The 15,384-nt window shown below is 53.8% G+C and overlaps 5 protein-coding genes across 5 annotated transcripts; 3 read left to right on the plus strand and 2 right to left on the minus strand.

Moving 5' to 3' along the window:
• The first annotated feature begins 184 nt into the window (after positions 1 to 184).
• On the plus strand, positions 185 to 1,097 carry P152DRAFT_50642 (uncharacterized protein). Its single transcript, XM_033682481.1, has one exon. It carries the CDS (start codon positions 479 to 481, stop codon positions 992 to 994), a length of 516 nt encoding a protein of 171 aa, XP_033533395.1. The 5' UTR covers positions 185 to 478; the 3' UTR covers positions 995 to 1,097.
• Positions 1,098 to 1,200: 103 nt separating this feature from the next.
• Positions 1,201 to 1,587, plus strand: P152DRAFT_474486 (uncharacterized protein; the record flags this gene model as incomplete). Its single annotated transcript, XM_033681325.1, has 1 exon — positions 1,201 to 1,587. One exon carries the CDS (start codon positions 1,201 to 1,203, stop codon positions 1,585 to 1,587), a length of 387 nt encoding a protein of 128 aa, XP_033533396.1.
• A 915-nt stretch (positions 1,588 to 2,502) lies between these two features.
• On the minus strand, positions 2,503 to 6,489 carry P152DRAFT_507947 (DUF221-domain-containing protein; the record flags this gene model as incomplete). Its single annotated transcript, XM_033682563.1, has 3 exons — positions 2,503 to 3,860; positions 3,910 to 6,248; positions 6,302 to 6,489. 3 exons carry the CDS (start codon positions 6,487 to 6,489, stop codon positions 2,533 to 2,535), a joined length of 3,855 nt encoding a protein of 1,284 aa, XP_033533397.1. The 3' UTR covers positions 2,503 to 2,532.
• Positions 6,490 to 7,468: 979 nt separating this feature from the next.
• P152DRAFT_459229 (uncharacterized protein) lies at positions 7,469 to 11,711 on the minus strand. The gene is made up of 3 exons (XM_033679634.1): positions 8,314 to 11,711; positions 8,124 to 8,260; positions 7,469 to 8,067 (listed from the first exon to the last, which is right to left on the minus strand). The coding sequence occupies exons 1-3, from the start codon at positions 11,581 to 11,583 to the stop codon at positions 7,608 to 7,610; spliced, it is 3,867 nt and encodes a 1,288-aa protein (XP_033533398.1). The 5' UTR covers positions 11,584 to 11,711; the 3' UTR covers positions 7,469 to 7,607.
• A 1,332-nt stretch (positions 11,712 to 13,043) lies between these two features.
• On the plus strand, positions 13,044 to 15,338 carry P152DRAFT_450042 (HET-domain-containing protein; the record flags this gene model as incomplete). The annotated part of the gene is made up of 3 exons (XM_033678150.1): positions 13,044 to 13,791; positions 13,848 to 15,262; positions 15,330 to 15,338. The coding sequence occupies 3 exons, from the start codon at positions 13,044 to 13,046 to the stop codon at positions 15,336 to 15,338; spliced, it is 2,172 nt and encodes a 723-aa protein (XP_033533399.1).
• Positions 15,339 to 15,384: the final 46 nt, after the last annotated feature.

Consider the following 15,384-nt stretch of genomic DNA (forward strand, 5'->3'; position numbering starts at 1 on the left):
GCGATGGTTCCGCCTGCAGAGAAGGGCTCGCCTGATCAACAGAGCCTCGAATTTGCCCGTCACAGCCCTGTCGATGAACAATGAGGCAGCAGGCCGCCCACAAGACAGAGGGATGCGGGCCAGCATCGAAGGTTTCCTGTCACCAAAGCTGTCTAGGCAGCAGATAGGAGTGAGTCGATATTGCGCGTAGGAGCAGTATCCATGTCCTATCAAGTGCACTTGGGATGGAACAGAATTACAGAAGGAATATCTTCATGAGACAGCGACTGCGGGTTGCATGTGAAGGAGTCGTGGCATGCTTGTATTCTATAATGATGTGCTAGGCAGAACGACCGGATGCTTTTGTTTCGACTGTACTGGGACCGGACGATGTTGGCGGGATACGCCCTTTTGTGTCATACTTTCATGTCCCACCTCTAAGCCAGGATCGTGATATCTTTGTTACCTTGATAGGTTAGTGATTCCTAGAAAATGGACCATGCAGGCAGCCTGGCAAACAAATCCGTTGCACCAGAAACCGCAATTGTTCCTCGTACTCTCACTACTCTGTAGGCAGTGGCGCACGGGCGAAGCCAGGATGGCGTGGCTATGCATCTTGATATTGCATCAGAGCCACCTATCCGATAGCAGTTTCGACAACATCTGGCGGAATTTCCGCGAAATCCGAGGCTATGTCATGCACTGCCGGCATCCCGAATATTTTCGATCCCAACAAGGCCCGAGTTTCTCAAGATTGTTTCAAAAGACACAGGAATCTTCCAAATTCCAGTCATCCGGATTCGTTTTTCAGATGGATTCCAGCCCGGCGATTGGTGGAGAAGTGGAGAGGCAGTCACGGAAAAGTCACGCAACTCCAACGTCAAGTCACACGTCCGCCAGTGACTCACCCTTCTTCGCCCAACAGGTCAGTGACTGTGCCCAACTCCACCAAGAAGGTTTTTCGCCTTTGACTCGGCTCCTATCTCGGAGTAAAAAGACGCCATGTAAGTTATAAGTAGGGCCATGAACACCGCTTTCTTGATATCGGTTCAGAAAGCCTTTCTGTAGGTTTCAAAGCCTTCCAAATTCCCCCCCAATTTCCTATGACCTATTTCCCCACCGTCATCATGTCTCCGTGCGAATAGACCATTCCGCATATTTCCTACCCTCTCTCAAGCCTTAGCCTCACGTCTTTCACCTTATATCCCTCAACCCGTCACAATGGGCTCCCGCCACAACCGCAAGCGCACCCGCAGTCGCCCCCGGAACCGCCGCCCCAGCCGCTCCTCCTCCCTCGACTCCCTCGACTCCGTCTCCTTCGACCCCGTCCCCTCTCCCCCGCTCTCCCCCTTTGCCTTCGCCCACCGCCCCCCCACCCACTGGCACGCGCAATACGCCGCCTGGCAGGCGCGCCTCCGCGTCGAGCATGACCGCGAGACTGTCGAGCATCCCCGCCAGCGTGCGGAGGTGGCGGCATCGGCTGTCGTGGATGCGCAGTGCGTGCGTGTGTTCGGAGGGCAGCTAGGGGAAGAGCGGAGTTTGTGTGAGCCGATGCTGAGGGTGGTAATGGGGTTGTTTGATGGGTGTGTGGATTACGATGATCCCTGAAAGGAAGGGGGATCGGGCCTCGTTCATGCAAGTGAGGGGCTGCGTTGCTGAAATATCATCTCCGCTCTGCGATTGACGTTGTCGACCTGGAGGGATGCTGGCGATGACTCGGTATGAGTAGGACCGCGCCTTTTGGCGATGGACTGGGTCCATCGATACCAGGCTTGATGCGAACTGTGTTGTCATCCGAGACTCACATCCAACGGCCAACCTCGAGTTGCCTACGCACCACAACCACCACCCCGGAGTACTCGGCCTCTATTCCATAACACCCGAACCAACCACGACACTCCTTTCTCTTTCTCTTCTCCCATTCCCCCCCTCTTCCAGAGACCAAAACCAGGCAGAGGCGTGGGATCCCCTGAGCGAGGCTCGCAGCAGTCGCCCCACAACGCGATGGCCACCAAAGCTCTTCCCTAGAAACTCTGCCGCTTTGCAAAGACCCCGATCAATAGTTAAAAAGTCGAAAAGTTAAACATCCCCGTGAGCCGGGCGAAACCCTCACAGTTGGACACATTGAGGATAAGACCTGAGGGGCGCGACGGGCGGGGGTGGTTTAGTTTAGTTTTGTTTTCGTTTCTTGGTGGAGGGCTGGATGCTCGTGGGCCAAAAGTCTGCTAGAGCGTCGCCGGATTGTTTTTTGCGTTGGAGGAGTTGGGTCTTTGCATGAGCTGGTGAGGTGTCTGGAGGAGTGTCGGGAGGGTATACATAGAGCTACATTGGAAGAATGAAGATCGCATTGTTTTCGGAATCAATCTCAACATCTGATGGTGACCGCTAATTGATGAATTCACGTTGGTATATCGCTAGCTCATACTGTACATGCCATGCGTAATGAAGATCTATTATCCACGACCGTTCCCTAGCATGTAACTATTACCATCAGCATCGAACGGCGTTCAAAGTCATGTCTCATAACGTCGCGATGTAACGCTCCAAGGGTATCTACAACTGAATCATATCCACCGGGCTTTGATCTGGCGGTGCCCCCCCAAACCGCACGTTCCCCACCTTGTCCACCCGCGCCCGCTCGTTGCTGATCCAGATATACTCCTGGCTCAGCCGCTGCGTGCGCCGGATCTCGTCGTCCGCCACCCCCAGCCCGTCGCGCGGCACCCACACGCACGGCCGCACCGCCCGCAGCGCCTTGTGCCGGAACGCGTAGTTCACCAGCTTGTCCCGCTCCTCCGGCGTCATGTCCTCTAACGCCGTGTCGTAGTTGCCGTAGATGAGGTCGCCGATCGCGTCGATGCGCGACTTCTTGCCCGAGTCGGGGCCTTGCGCTTCGATGTCGATGGCGCCGGTGCCGAGGGGCCGTCCGCTGGCGCCGTCGTTGCCGAGGACCGTTTTGAGGGCTTTGTTGGTGCCGCCGATGGCGCCGTCGATGGCGCCCTCGATGAAACCGCCAGGTCCGCGGCGGGAAGGGGGTTCGTGGCGGGAGGGGGGCTCGTCGGGGTTCGGGGGAGTGGGGAGGCGGAGGCCGCGGGGGCGGCGGCCGAGGAAGGCCGGCATCTGGGCGGTCTCGGCATGGTGCGAGAGTCGACGGTTTTGCGGGTCGGACCGATCGGCCCAAGACTTGCGAGTCGGGTGCGATCCCCAGGTGGTGGGTTTGAAAGGCTTAGAGGTGGTATTCCGCGGGCCGTCGGGGTGCGAGCTGACGCCACCCGTCTCTTTCTCGTCATGCCCGTCATATTCACCAGGAGACAGTGAAATGGGACGACCGAGTGGGTCGAGAGTGTGGCCCGACTTTCTTTTCTCGATCTGAGCAAGCTCGATCGCTTCCGCAGCCTTATCTTCCTGCTCCTCATTCCTTTCACGCTGTTCCAAGACGACTTGGATGTTGTCCTCTACGGTTTCGTCCACATCCAGCTCCCAGCGCTGACCGTTGGCACGCTCAAACTCCTCATCACGTCGAACCGCATCATCTTCCATGGTGATCGGTATATATCGGAATAACGGCCCAAACGCATCATTTAGGAGATACTGGTAGAGGATCGTGAGGGCCAGGAACACGACCATGATGATCGCCTGAGGAAGGCAAGCAGGATTATTATCTGGGGTCTGTGCAAGAAGGAAAAGACCGACGAGGCACAGTTCCATGACGTAGACACCGGTGAAGAGCTGATTGACCGCACGAGGGAAAAGTAGGCCGCCGGTATCGAGTTCGAAGCGGAAGACGTACAACGTCTGGTAGCGGTACACAATCCAGAACAGGCTGAACGTGATGATGTTGAACACGAGAATGAGCGGAGAGATGACGGAATAGATGATTCCTGTATCAGTTAGTTCCATACGGCGTCGGGATTGGAAAGCGAAACTCACCAATGGCAGCAAGATTGGTATAGACGGGGAAGAACGTTCCCCAGGGTACCTTGGTTAACTGGAGTTGCCTCTGCCATTTCTGTCGTGCGGTGGAATCGAGGATCGGGGCAAGCAGAAAGAATTGTATGAGCCCGCCGATTTGCATCAGCGCACCAGCGCTGACAGTCAATGCTTGGAGGATCATGTAGGAGAAGAAGTAGTTGGACGACTTCGGCAAGTTGCTCGCTAGGGTTTGCGGAACCGACAGCGGATTCGATATCAGGGCCTCGACCGTGGCACCGATGCTGGACGAGATAGAAACGATCAGGAAGACTTGGATAAACAAGAATGCGAAGTAATAGTTCTGGACCGTCTGCTCGATCTGCATCCCGGTCTGGATGCCTTGGAGGCGGGCGAGTAGACGAAGGATGACGGGCAATAGCGCGAGGAGGATCGCCAAGAACAGCGGCGGGAGGATACCTTGGATGATGGAAATAACGGTTTTCGGCAGATCGTTCATCCAATTCAGGAATTTGAAGGTTTCGGTGAGGTAGTTGACTTGCGACAACAGACCGGTCACGGAAATGGGCAACGCCCAGGCGATGATAATCCCAACAATCGAGACGATGACGATGCCGGTTCGGATCATCCCCTCCCACCACTTCACGCTCAGGTTGTCCCATATGACATCTTTGGGAGCAATCTCGACCACGCGGGGAGCCATATGTTTCGGGATGTGGTGGCTAAGCGCTTGACAAGCCATATGTGCGGCGACTTGATGATTGAACTGGATGAAAGCGGAACTCATCTTGGGAAAGTCCTCCGGGTGTTGCTGATCCTTTTCGATCTCGGCGTTTAATTGTGCCAGTCGCCGGCGGGCGTAGTAGATGGTATCGACTTTCTTGCCCAGGAGAGGGATGGACGGGCACCACGTCTTGTTGAACAAGGGAAGTCGCATCGTCTCGCGGTCTTTGGGTTTCAGGTACTTCCTCCATGCGGCGTCGATGTCGACCTCCGGGTGATCGGTGGGATCGTAAAGAGCATCGTAGGCCGTTGGATATGTCGTGACTCGTCGCTTCATCGTCGTCTTGGGCAGATCCTTCTCGTTCAAACTCGGATTAGTCCTTGTCGGTGCCCTTGCATGCGTACCAAAATCAGAGGCGTCGGCATGCGGATCGACCACAGTGGCTTCCGACGGACGGCCCTGCTTTTCCGGCTCATCAACGCCATCTTGTCCCAAGCCGTCACGATGTGGATCCGAGCCATCCTGAGATCTCAAAGGGCGATCAGACGAGGCATATCGTACGGAATAACCCTCATCATCCAGGTCATAGGATTCTCGATAGGGGTTGTCCTCAGCATTTGTTGGTCCTTTTCCCCCGCGTTTTAGACCTGCGAAGACGACACCGCCCGCTTTGCCGAATCCACGCCCGACCGTTTCAAACCCACGCCCAATGGCGTTAAGCCCTTCGCCAATAACCGGCACAGCCTTCAGTTTGCGTTCTTTTTCCGTCTTCTGTTCGCCCGGATCCAGCATACCGTCCCGCACGGCGTCTTCGATGGATTCTGGGATCTGATGCGGGTTTCCGGCACTGATACCCTCGCTATGAGTCGCGGCTCGTTGTTCCTGTGCATCTTCGGCCTCGCGATCGCGCTTCCTCTGCGATCGGGACCTCTTCACGCCGGCGGCCTTCAGCTCCTTTGCCTTTATTTTGGCGTGCTTCTTCACGCAAGTCTGGATCAAGACCGTCTCGGCGGACTCCAGGATCTTCGCATACTTGTCACGCATGGCCACCTTTTCCGATAGTTCGTCGAAGTTCCGATTGATCCAGATGTTACGGACGCCTCCTGGGAACACATCGTACAGGGCGCCCAGAGCATCCTCGGTGAGCCACTTGTGAGGGATATTGCTGACGAGAACCGTTGTAGCCGACGCCCGTAACCGATGCTGCGGGGACGTCAAATACGCTTGGCGCAGCCGAACATATTTCCGCAGCTCGTCATAGAAGGTGTAACAGACGTAAATAATGACGAGAATGGCAAGGCACAGGTGGGCCCAGAATCGTTTGTATTCGGTCCGGCCAACATTCTGCCAGCCAAAGAGGTCCATCCCAGAAGTGTTTTCGGTGTGGGTACCGATGCTGTTGAGCGGTAGAAGGATGGGGAGGATGACTAGAGCGAGGGGAAGGAATATCTTCAGAAGCATCCGCAGATATCGTAGGAAGAGATATGCGTCGAGGCCGCATTTGTGGATGAATTCCGAGTTGGAGGTTTTGAGGACTGGTATGATCCATCGTATCAGTCCCGATGGGGCTGCCGCTATTCGTTCTCGTTTCGGAACGAGAAATGTTCTCGGCGCACTGGTGTATTGTTAGGCATCATCTCCTGAATAACCACCTATAGAGATACATACTAGATTCTTGCGAAGCGCCCTTTGAGGATAAAAAAGGCCAGCAATTCGATGGAAAAGACCACAAGGGCGGTGGCGAGCGACGCGACGAACGCAGCAAAGGAAATGTTCTCCTTCTCTTGACCTTGACCGCCGCCCGATGTGAAGGGATTCGCCAAAGAGGTGGACGTACTTTCAGGTGTATCCGCCATGTCGGGTGAGATACCGATGCGCAGCCGTTGGCGGGGAGAGGAGCTATACTAGGAGGATGGCGAGGACGCGGGATTCAGGAGGGCGGCTCTGGATATCTCTTGCTATGGGTCGGATGGTGTACAGCTAAGTCGATACTTCCAGAGCTGTCATGAAGAGCGAATCTCGTAGAGCAACAATAGAAGGATGTAAACGCGAGGTAATGGCAAGGGAGGGGTGCTGTCGATCCGAAATGCAAGACTAGTACGGGGATGAGGTCAGAGGTGTAGTAGACGAAGATAAAGAACCGACTAAAGGAAGAAGTGGAATAATCATAGAAGAAAGGTCGCAAAAAGCATCGCTACATCACCGATCAACCAGCAACCAGCAACCAGGAATCAGAGGGTATACGTGAAGAAGTGGAAGTCAAACAGGTTTCGTGCGTAATAGGTTTGTTCACCTCCAAGAAAGTGAACCGACATCGTCACGCTCCCAATTCCCACGCTCCCAATTCCCACGCTCCCACCAGCAGTCCAGCCTGAGGTAGCGAATTACCGTCGCGGAAATTGAGGCAAGGGCCGCCCGGGGGCTTGCCTGATTGCAGGCGCGTGTTGGTGAATTGGCGTCATCATGCGCCGACCCGCCCAATCAGCGGTTCCCTGAATGCGGCTCATTCGCTCGGCCCAGGGTTGGGCGGGGGTCTGTTTGGGCCCGACCCCCTGGACCCCCCGACCATTGGCCCCGCTTGTTTCCTGGATTCGTCCCATGGTGCTTGGCAGGCTCCTGGTGCCCCCACCCTGTGGCACGCTGTATCACCTTCTGAATCTTATCCCGCGCTCACCAACATCGGACAGTGTACATGTAATACATACAGACGGGAACATACTTCATATCAGAGACTCCAAGAATCAAGTGCACGGAGAGTGTCTTGGATGCAGAACTCAACGGTCGATCCTTACGGTTGATTGGAACCATTCACAGAATCACATCTAGCATTCCTTCTCCAACAGTTCGTTTTAATCCATGTAATACAGTTGCTGTGCAAGCGTGTGGTAATACAGATAATTTAGATAGTCTAAGCAGTAACAATCTACCCTTCTCCCCATCGATCGGGAATGCAAATCTATCTCTGGCACGTTATTTATTTCGCTCCCCGCTCCTCCCTCAACCGCTCCGCCTCCGCCTCCTCCTCCCGATTCCTCCGCTCCTCCCGCTCCAGTTGATCCGCCCGCCGCACCGCGATGTCCTTCGGCCGATAGTCGCTGAACAGCCGCTTGAGCACGAACTCGATGATCCAGCACCCCGCGTAGTCCACCACCATCGTGGTCGTCATGACGAGCTTGAACTCGCTCGTGAACGGGACCAGCCGCAGCTTCTCGTTGATCTCCGGGATGAACTCCGTCGCGCACGAGAAGGCGACGGCGGCGACGAGGATGATGCCCCAGTACATGCCACGGTTCTCGCGGATGGATTCGCGGAAGGGGCGGCCTTGGTAGTTGATGGCGAAGGTGGAGATTTGCTGGATGAGCTGGAGGAGGTAGATGGCGCTGTTGAGGAGGGACGGCTCGAATTCGCCCTCAAGGTCGATATCCAGGTCTTTTCTGCAGAGACGGTCAGTAAATGGCCCGAACGGATGCTAACTTTCGTAGTGACTTACGGTTCGGTCCGCTGCACATATTGCGAGATGTAGATCAATGTCACGATATGGATCGCAAATTGCCCAAGGACAGAGCCAACGATATATGGGTTGAAGATGTTGTTCTGTGGCCGCTCTTTGGAGAGCTTGTCGACCGACTGCAAATGAATTAGCACTCACGCCCAAACCAACCATGGCGCAGTCGACTTACCTTCGCTCTCGAGATAGACAGGAAACACACGCTCATCATCATCCCGCTGATCGTCACCTGACCATCCCCGAACTTGATGCCATCCAGATACAGCACGCTTAGACTGTATGCGCTGATCAAACAGTTCAGCGCGAGGATCTTGTACATCTGAATCGTAGCCACCAATGTGCATCGCCCTTGTCGAATGATGTTGGGAATGGCGATAACGTTCGACAGCTTGCTCGTGAACGGGGCTGCACAGGACGCGTCGCCAAGCTTGATGGTCGGGGGTTCGTTCTCGTCCAGTTCGGTTTCCATCATGGTCTTTTGCCATTGATCGACCATGTTTTTCATGCTGGCTTGCGTCGCGGGCTGCTCCGGTTCGTCTGAATTCCTGGCCACAGTAGTATCGGCTGGCGCCGCAATGGCCCCGTTCGCCTGTCCTTCCTTTTTGGCGGCCTCTCGCAGGATGGCCTTCTCATAATGAGGATTCAAGGGGCCGGGAGGATACAGGTGCGCGATGAGGACGGGGACCGGCGGCGCAGGTTGGTTGAAGCGCTTCATGAGGGTAACCTGCTTCTCGTAGATTTCCTTCATCTTGGTGTTCCGGAAGTGATCGCCAATCTTCGCCAAATCCTGTTTGGTGCCGTTCAGCAGCGCCACGCCAACGTGCGCCTGCTTCAGAGCTCCGACATCGTTCGTACCGTCACCGCACATCAGCGTGGTATACCCTTGGTCTTTGAGGCCCAGAAGAATGTCTTCCTTCTGCTTGGGGGAAACACGGGCGTAGACCCAGGTATGCCGTAGGATTTGCGGCCATGCCTTCTGGTCCTGGAGCTTCGCCAACGCGTAACCCGTCACGCAGAGATCCTTGGTCCTCAGGATCTCCGGGTCAAGAGGCAGGGTTGGATCGACAGGGATGTTGACCTTATCGTCGGTACTACGCCAAACCAGGTATTTGCCGCTATTGTCATGCTCTGGCGCGTCGAGGATCAAGGTGTCGCGATCCACGATCTCGACTTGCTTCGCAACATGTACTGCCGTAAGGGGGTTGTCGCCGGTAATCATGATGCAGCGGTGGCTACTTTCGTTCAACATTCGGATCGACTTCACCGCGTCGTCTTTTAGGGGTGTTTGTAGGACGAGGAACCCCGCAAAATGCAGATCGCATTCTACTTCTTCCCTCTTCAAGTGGTTGATCCGGCTCTGGCCGATCTCGCCATCCTGGCTCAGGTATTTGTATCCCAGCGCCAACACGCGGCCTCCGTTTCGAGTGAAGTACTTGAAGGTCTCCTCATACTTGGGAGGGATGTCAACCAGCATGTCCCGAATCGTTTCTGGGGCACCCTTCACAGCCGCAAATGTCGACTTCGCCCTCTTACCCGTCTTCCGACTTGTCGTGACCACAGTGGCGACAGAGCTTTGTCGCTTAAGAGCAGATGAGAACTGGAATCGCCGTTTGATCTGGGCCGTGTCTGCATGCGTGGCATATCCCGAACCATGCGCTGCGGTCTTGACTTTGCTGGAAAGCGTGTCGTTCTTCCCCAATAACCATCCAAGGGATGCGAGAGTGGCCTGTTCCATGGGTTCACCTGCCATCTCTCCATCGTCGAGCTTCACCAGTGCATGCGCAGTGGCAAGGACAAGGGTGGTTTCAGGTCCGGCATCGATCGTTGGAACAAGTCGAGTCTGCGCCCCGTCCGATTCGCACTTCACTCCTGCCTTGCCTAATTCGAGTCCAGCTACTCCATCAACGACAAGGTCCTCTCCAGTAAGCGTACCGGTCTTGTCGAAGCAAGCGACATCAACACGACCAGCGAATGGGATGCGGAACGGCTCGGTGCAGAAGATCGCATACTTGCTCAGAGCGGCAAGACTGGTGTTGACCGCCAAACTCAGTTCCATGGGCAGCTCTGGGGGGACCACGCTGGTGATAATCAAAACGCAATCGAGTAGAAGCTTGGTGCGCTTGCGGTCCCTGACAACACCCTCGTTCCAGACATACCATGAAGCGGCAAGGGCAAACATGAGGAGGAAGAGAATGAATAGCAGGGCTTCGACGTTGTTCGCGGACACCCGTTCGGTAGAGAAGATCATCGTACGGACAAGAGCGCCTTGGTTGGTCTCGAAACCTGTCTTGACGACAACAGCCATTGCACCATTGTCTGGAGGGCGAGGAACCCCGGATTTCGGCTTCTCAGTCGCCTCCGTGCCGTCGTCGGATTGAGTTCCGTGGGCGACCTGGAGTACTTTTGTTCCGCCGTAAAGAAATGAGTTCTTGTCCAAACCCTCCGGTTCTACGCGAGCGTTGCCCGGACGAAGCTGGATGGAGTCCTTCAGAATCGGCGTGCTCTCCCCGGACAACATGGCTTCATTGACAATGGCGGTGCCTTCGACCAGAATCATGTCACAGGCGACCCCGCTGTCTTCTTTTGTCCTTCCCGCCGAGACCAAGTCCCCAGGTAGCAGCTTGTCGCTCTGGATTTCCGCCCATTTCCCTTTCCGGTACACATAAAGATTGTAGGGTTTGATGTTCATGCCCCGGAATTCACTCAGGGTACGTTGCCTCTGCCAGACGACCGTGCTCTCGAATGTCACCAGCATGAACAGGGTGAAAAGCGAGTAGTACCAGTATTCGTCAAGCATCCAGAGTCCGACGCAGAAGATTTGGAAGACGAAGAACGGCGCAACGGCGTGTTCTTGGAAAAGCTCCGTGAACGTTGGCACCGGAATATCAAATGTATTGTCTCCATAATGCTCTTGCAATCTCCTGATATCCGCCTCGGTGCGAAGCCCTTGACATTCTTGGAACACCTGTAGTTGTGGTTTGGGCTCCGAATCGACGGCGAAGGACAGAGGAGCGAAGTCGCCCGTTTCGGTACGGTAGAGGAAACGACGTTTCTGGAAAATGAAGGATAAATTTTGCTTTCCACCAACACTGTCCCTCTTGAGAGTACATATCTCAGCCGACCCAGCATTCGCTATCGGGATGACCTTGATCAAGGCGGCAGTCCGCACATCCTTTGCGGAGGTCGAGGTGAAGAGGGCCTTGGTGTTAACATCCCATTTGGTGGTCAGCCAAACCAGGGCCTGGATCGAGAAGATGGAGCCTATCCAAACAAAGCTCCATTCCGAAGCCTCAATATATTCGTCATAGAAATCCTCGTTGAGCCACAGCGCAAAGAACGCGGGCCAGATGATCAAGAACGGCCAGACATAAGCGTGCAGTCCGATCGGAAGCGGATTGTGGAGGCTCGCGGCTTTGATCTGGGGACTGTCGATGAGTGGCATCGTGCCAGAAGAACGGGGTGAAGGATTAGGAATTAGGACATGTGGACAGTGCAAAAGTTCCGAATGGAAGAGAAAGTCGAGGCCAGATCGACGCAATGAGATGAAAGTCAATGGCTTGTCGTAGCTGCGGATGGAACGCGCCGCTAACAAGACTGAACACCACAGGAGAACAAAATCGCCACACCCGCCAAGCCTCAACTGGCAGGGGCTGCCGTGGCCTGTCGCTGCCTGGGCGCTGCTGTGGCGCTCCGGGCTCGGAGCGGAGCCACATTTGACATTTCACATATTTTCAGCCACACCTCCGATGGCACTCCTGAGGCAATTTATCCTCACCCAATGTACAGCACAAAGTAGAGCTGTTCTGTAGCACCTTAGAAGTTAGAACACTAAGGAGGACCTGATGCAATTCGGGCGCTGATCGCCTTGTGCACAGTCATGTAACTTCCCCCTGCGTGATGGGACACCCGCCGTGCTGGAACGAATCTGAGGTACTTTGACTTCAAACCTACTCAGTCTCCACAGTCTACACATATTACAATTCTTATACTCCGTAATCCTATGTAAATTGCGCTCTTCAGCTATTTTCCAACACACCGAACTGTGCCTATCTTAAGTTCATATTCAAAAGCTTGGCTGCTAGTTAGCTGATTTCCGCAGAGTACACGAAGTGCATCTTGGATACCGCGACAGTATTTCCATGCTTTAACGCCACTATCATCTTCTTTTCCTTTAAAAAAGATATAAAAAGAATCAGTCCAAGTCATCAAAACCGATCATAATGCTAGAAAGCCTTCGTCCAAAGTATACGTTGTGTTAAAAGCAATTTCAAACATTTCTTCCACGCAGGTCGGTACGTACTTGCAGTCGATCAAACTTCCACTTTTAGCGATCCGAATAGGCAAGGGATTAATAATACACGAGTATTTGTCCTAAGTTGCCGCTGTCAAGCAGACTCTCTAATCCTCTATGGCCTTGGCAGACCAACACTCTTGGGTGATGCGGAGTGTCCCTGTGCAAAGGGACGAGCGTTACAGGAGATGGGACTAGAGCGGCAACCTAAAAGGTCAGTTAACTTAATAGAGACATGAATTTGAACGACCAGCCGCACATCCATGCTTTTCGATGACCTCCAGCTGAGACGATCTTGAACGGAAGTCAGCCGTGTGGATCATCGACTTATCGACGTTATATGCCAACCAACCCCAATGATGTTAAACATGTACGAGATGATGGAGAGGGGTCGCAAATTATCTGCGTCGCCAAACCACAGCTCTCTCGATATCAGCTGGTCTTGGTGCAGCTTGGCTTTGCGTTTCCGAAAGCTCCTGCACAGCCTTGCGCCTCGTCACATTGTTCATCGCAGTCCTTTTTAATGCGTCTACGATTCAGCTAATATGTCGTTCGAATATTCCAGAGCAGCCGTCATGATTCCTTAATATTGACGATTACTGCGGCCAACGATGCGCCTCTTAAAGCTCAACGGCAACGGCGGGTTCATCCTGGAGACCTTTGGAACCACGACCCCTCCTTACGCCATACTTTCTCATACATGGGGAAGCGACAGCGATGAAGTCACATTCAAGGACGTCGTGGACGGTACTGGGAAGAATAAGGCTGGATACCAGAAGCTGGTATTCTGCGGAGACCAAGCCAAGTCCGACAGTCTATCCTATTTCTGGGTGGACACATGCTGCATCGATAAGTCGGATACCCACGAACTTACGAAGGCAATCAACTCTATGTTTCGCTGGTACCAGAATGCGACGCGATGCTACGTCTATCTCTCAGACGTTTCTGTACGCACGCAGGATGGGCAGGCTACTCATATCGAGTGGGAGTCTTCTATGCGCAATAGCCGATGGTTCGAACGAGGATGGACACTCCAAGAGCTTCTCGCGCCGAAAATAGTTGAATTCTACTCCCGAGATCACGTCCGACTAGGTGATAGAAAGTCACTCGAACGGCATATCTGCGAGAAAACAGGAATCGCTCTAGAGGCACTCCAGGGCCGTCCACTCCATGGTTTCAGCGTCGAGGAGAAGTTTCGATGGATAGAGAAGCGGAAAACGACCGAGGAGGAGGACATGGCATACTGTCTCCTTGGAATTTTCGATGTTTTCTTGCCACTTATATATAGCGAAGGCAAAGAGAATGCAATGAGAAGGCTGCGACGAGAGATCAAGGACTCTAAGCATAAATCGCGGTCATGTAAGTCTTTGCTATCTATTTTGCACCTCCATTTGCTAATGTGCTCCATTGTTTAGACGAAAAGCTATCACGTACTATCCCCTTCGAGCGCAATCTTCGCTTCACCGGTCGCGAATCCGAGCTTTCTAGAATTGAAAAGCTACTTTTCCAACATGGCCAAACCGTAAAGATCGCAATTACAGGACTTGGAGGCGTAGGGAAGACGCAATTAGCGATCGAGACTGTCTATCGGACCATGGAGAAACAGAGTGACTGCTCAGTAATTTGGATTCCCGCTACCGATCCCGAAACCCTTCTTCAGGCGTTCTCGGCAGTCGCCGAAGAGTTGGATATACCTGGAAGAGACAAGCAAGGAGCGGACGTAAGACGTCTAGTTCAGAACTACCTCAGCAACGAAGGCGCGGGCCAGTGGCTGGTGGTGTTTGACAACGCCGACGACATGGATATGTGGATGGGGAAACCAGCCGAGAGACAATCTATCCGTCTCCTCGACTACCTTCCAAAGAGCAGGCAAGGAAGCATCCTCTTTACTACGCGAGATAGGAAGGTTGCTACCAAGCTGGCGTCTCAGAATTTGGTAAAAGTCCAAGAAATGAACGCAGAGGTGGCTTCGGAGCTATTACAGAAATGCTTGATCGGACACGATGTAGCGGCCTGCCAAACAGATACTGAAGCCTTAGTCACACAGCTGACTTACCTGCCGCTCGCCATTGTTCAGGCGGCAGCGTATATTAATGCGAACGACACCTCGATTACCGACTATCTTTCCTTACTTGATGAGCAGGATACGTCTATAATTGAACTTCTGAGCGAAGACTTTGAAGATGACGGCAGATACCGCAATATCAAGAACCCAGTGGCCACAACATGGCTGATATCGTTCGAGCGAATTCAGCAGCACGATTCTTTGGCAGCAGACTACTTATCTTTAATGGCATGTATTGAGCCAAAAGATATCCCGCAGAGTTTTTTTCCACCTGGCCCATCTCGCAAGAAGGAGATAGACGCTATCGGGACGCTTCACGCCTATTCATTTATTAGTAAACGTCCAACAGATCTTACTGTCGATCTTCATCGGTTAGTACATATAGCTACTCGAAACTGGCTTCAAGAGAACGATCAACTGGTCCAGTGGAAAGACAAAGCAGTCGTACGACTAGAGGAAGTTTTTCCCGACAACACCCACACCAACAGGAGCAAATGGAGGGCATACCTGCCGCACGTGCGCTTTATACTACAGTCTGGCCTCCTTCAGAAGGATTCGAAGAAGCGGACAGATCTCCAACGGAGATATGGAACGTGCCTCGACGCCGACGGACGATGGAGTGAGGCAGAGGTCGCTTATTCCCAGGCCCTCGAGATAGAAGAGAAGGAGCTGGGCCCAGAGCATCATTCAACGCTGACCAGCATGGCCTACCTGGCGTCGACGTACAGGAATCAAGGCCGATGGAAGGAGGCCGAAGAGCTGCAGGTACAAGTGATGGAGACTCGTAAGAAGAAGCTCGGAGCCGACCATCCAGACACGCTACACAGTATAGCCGACCTAGCGTCGACGTACTGGAATCAAGGCCGATGGGAGGCGGCCGAAGAGCT

The sequence above is a fragment of the Eremomyces bilateralis genome (assembly GCF_010015585.1).
Source record: "Eremomyces bilateralis CBS 781.70 unplaced genomic scaffold P152scaffold_12, whole genome shotgun sequence".
NCBI classification, from domain to species: domain Eukaryota; kingdom Fungi; phylum Ascomycota; class Dothideomycetes; order Eremomycetales; family Eremomycetaceae; genus Eremomyces; species Eremomyces bilateralis.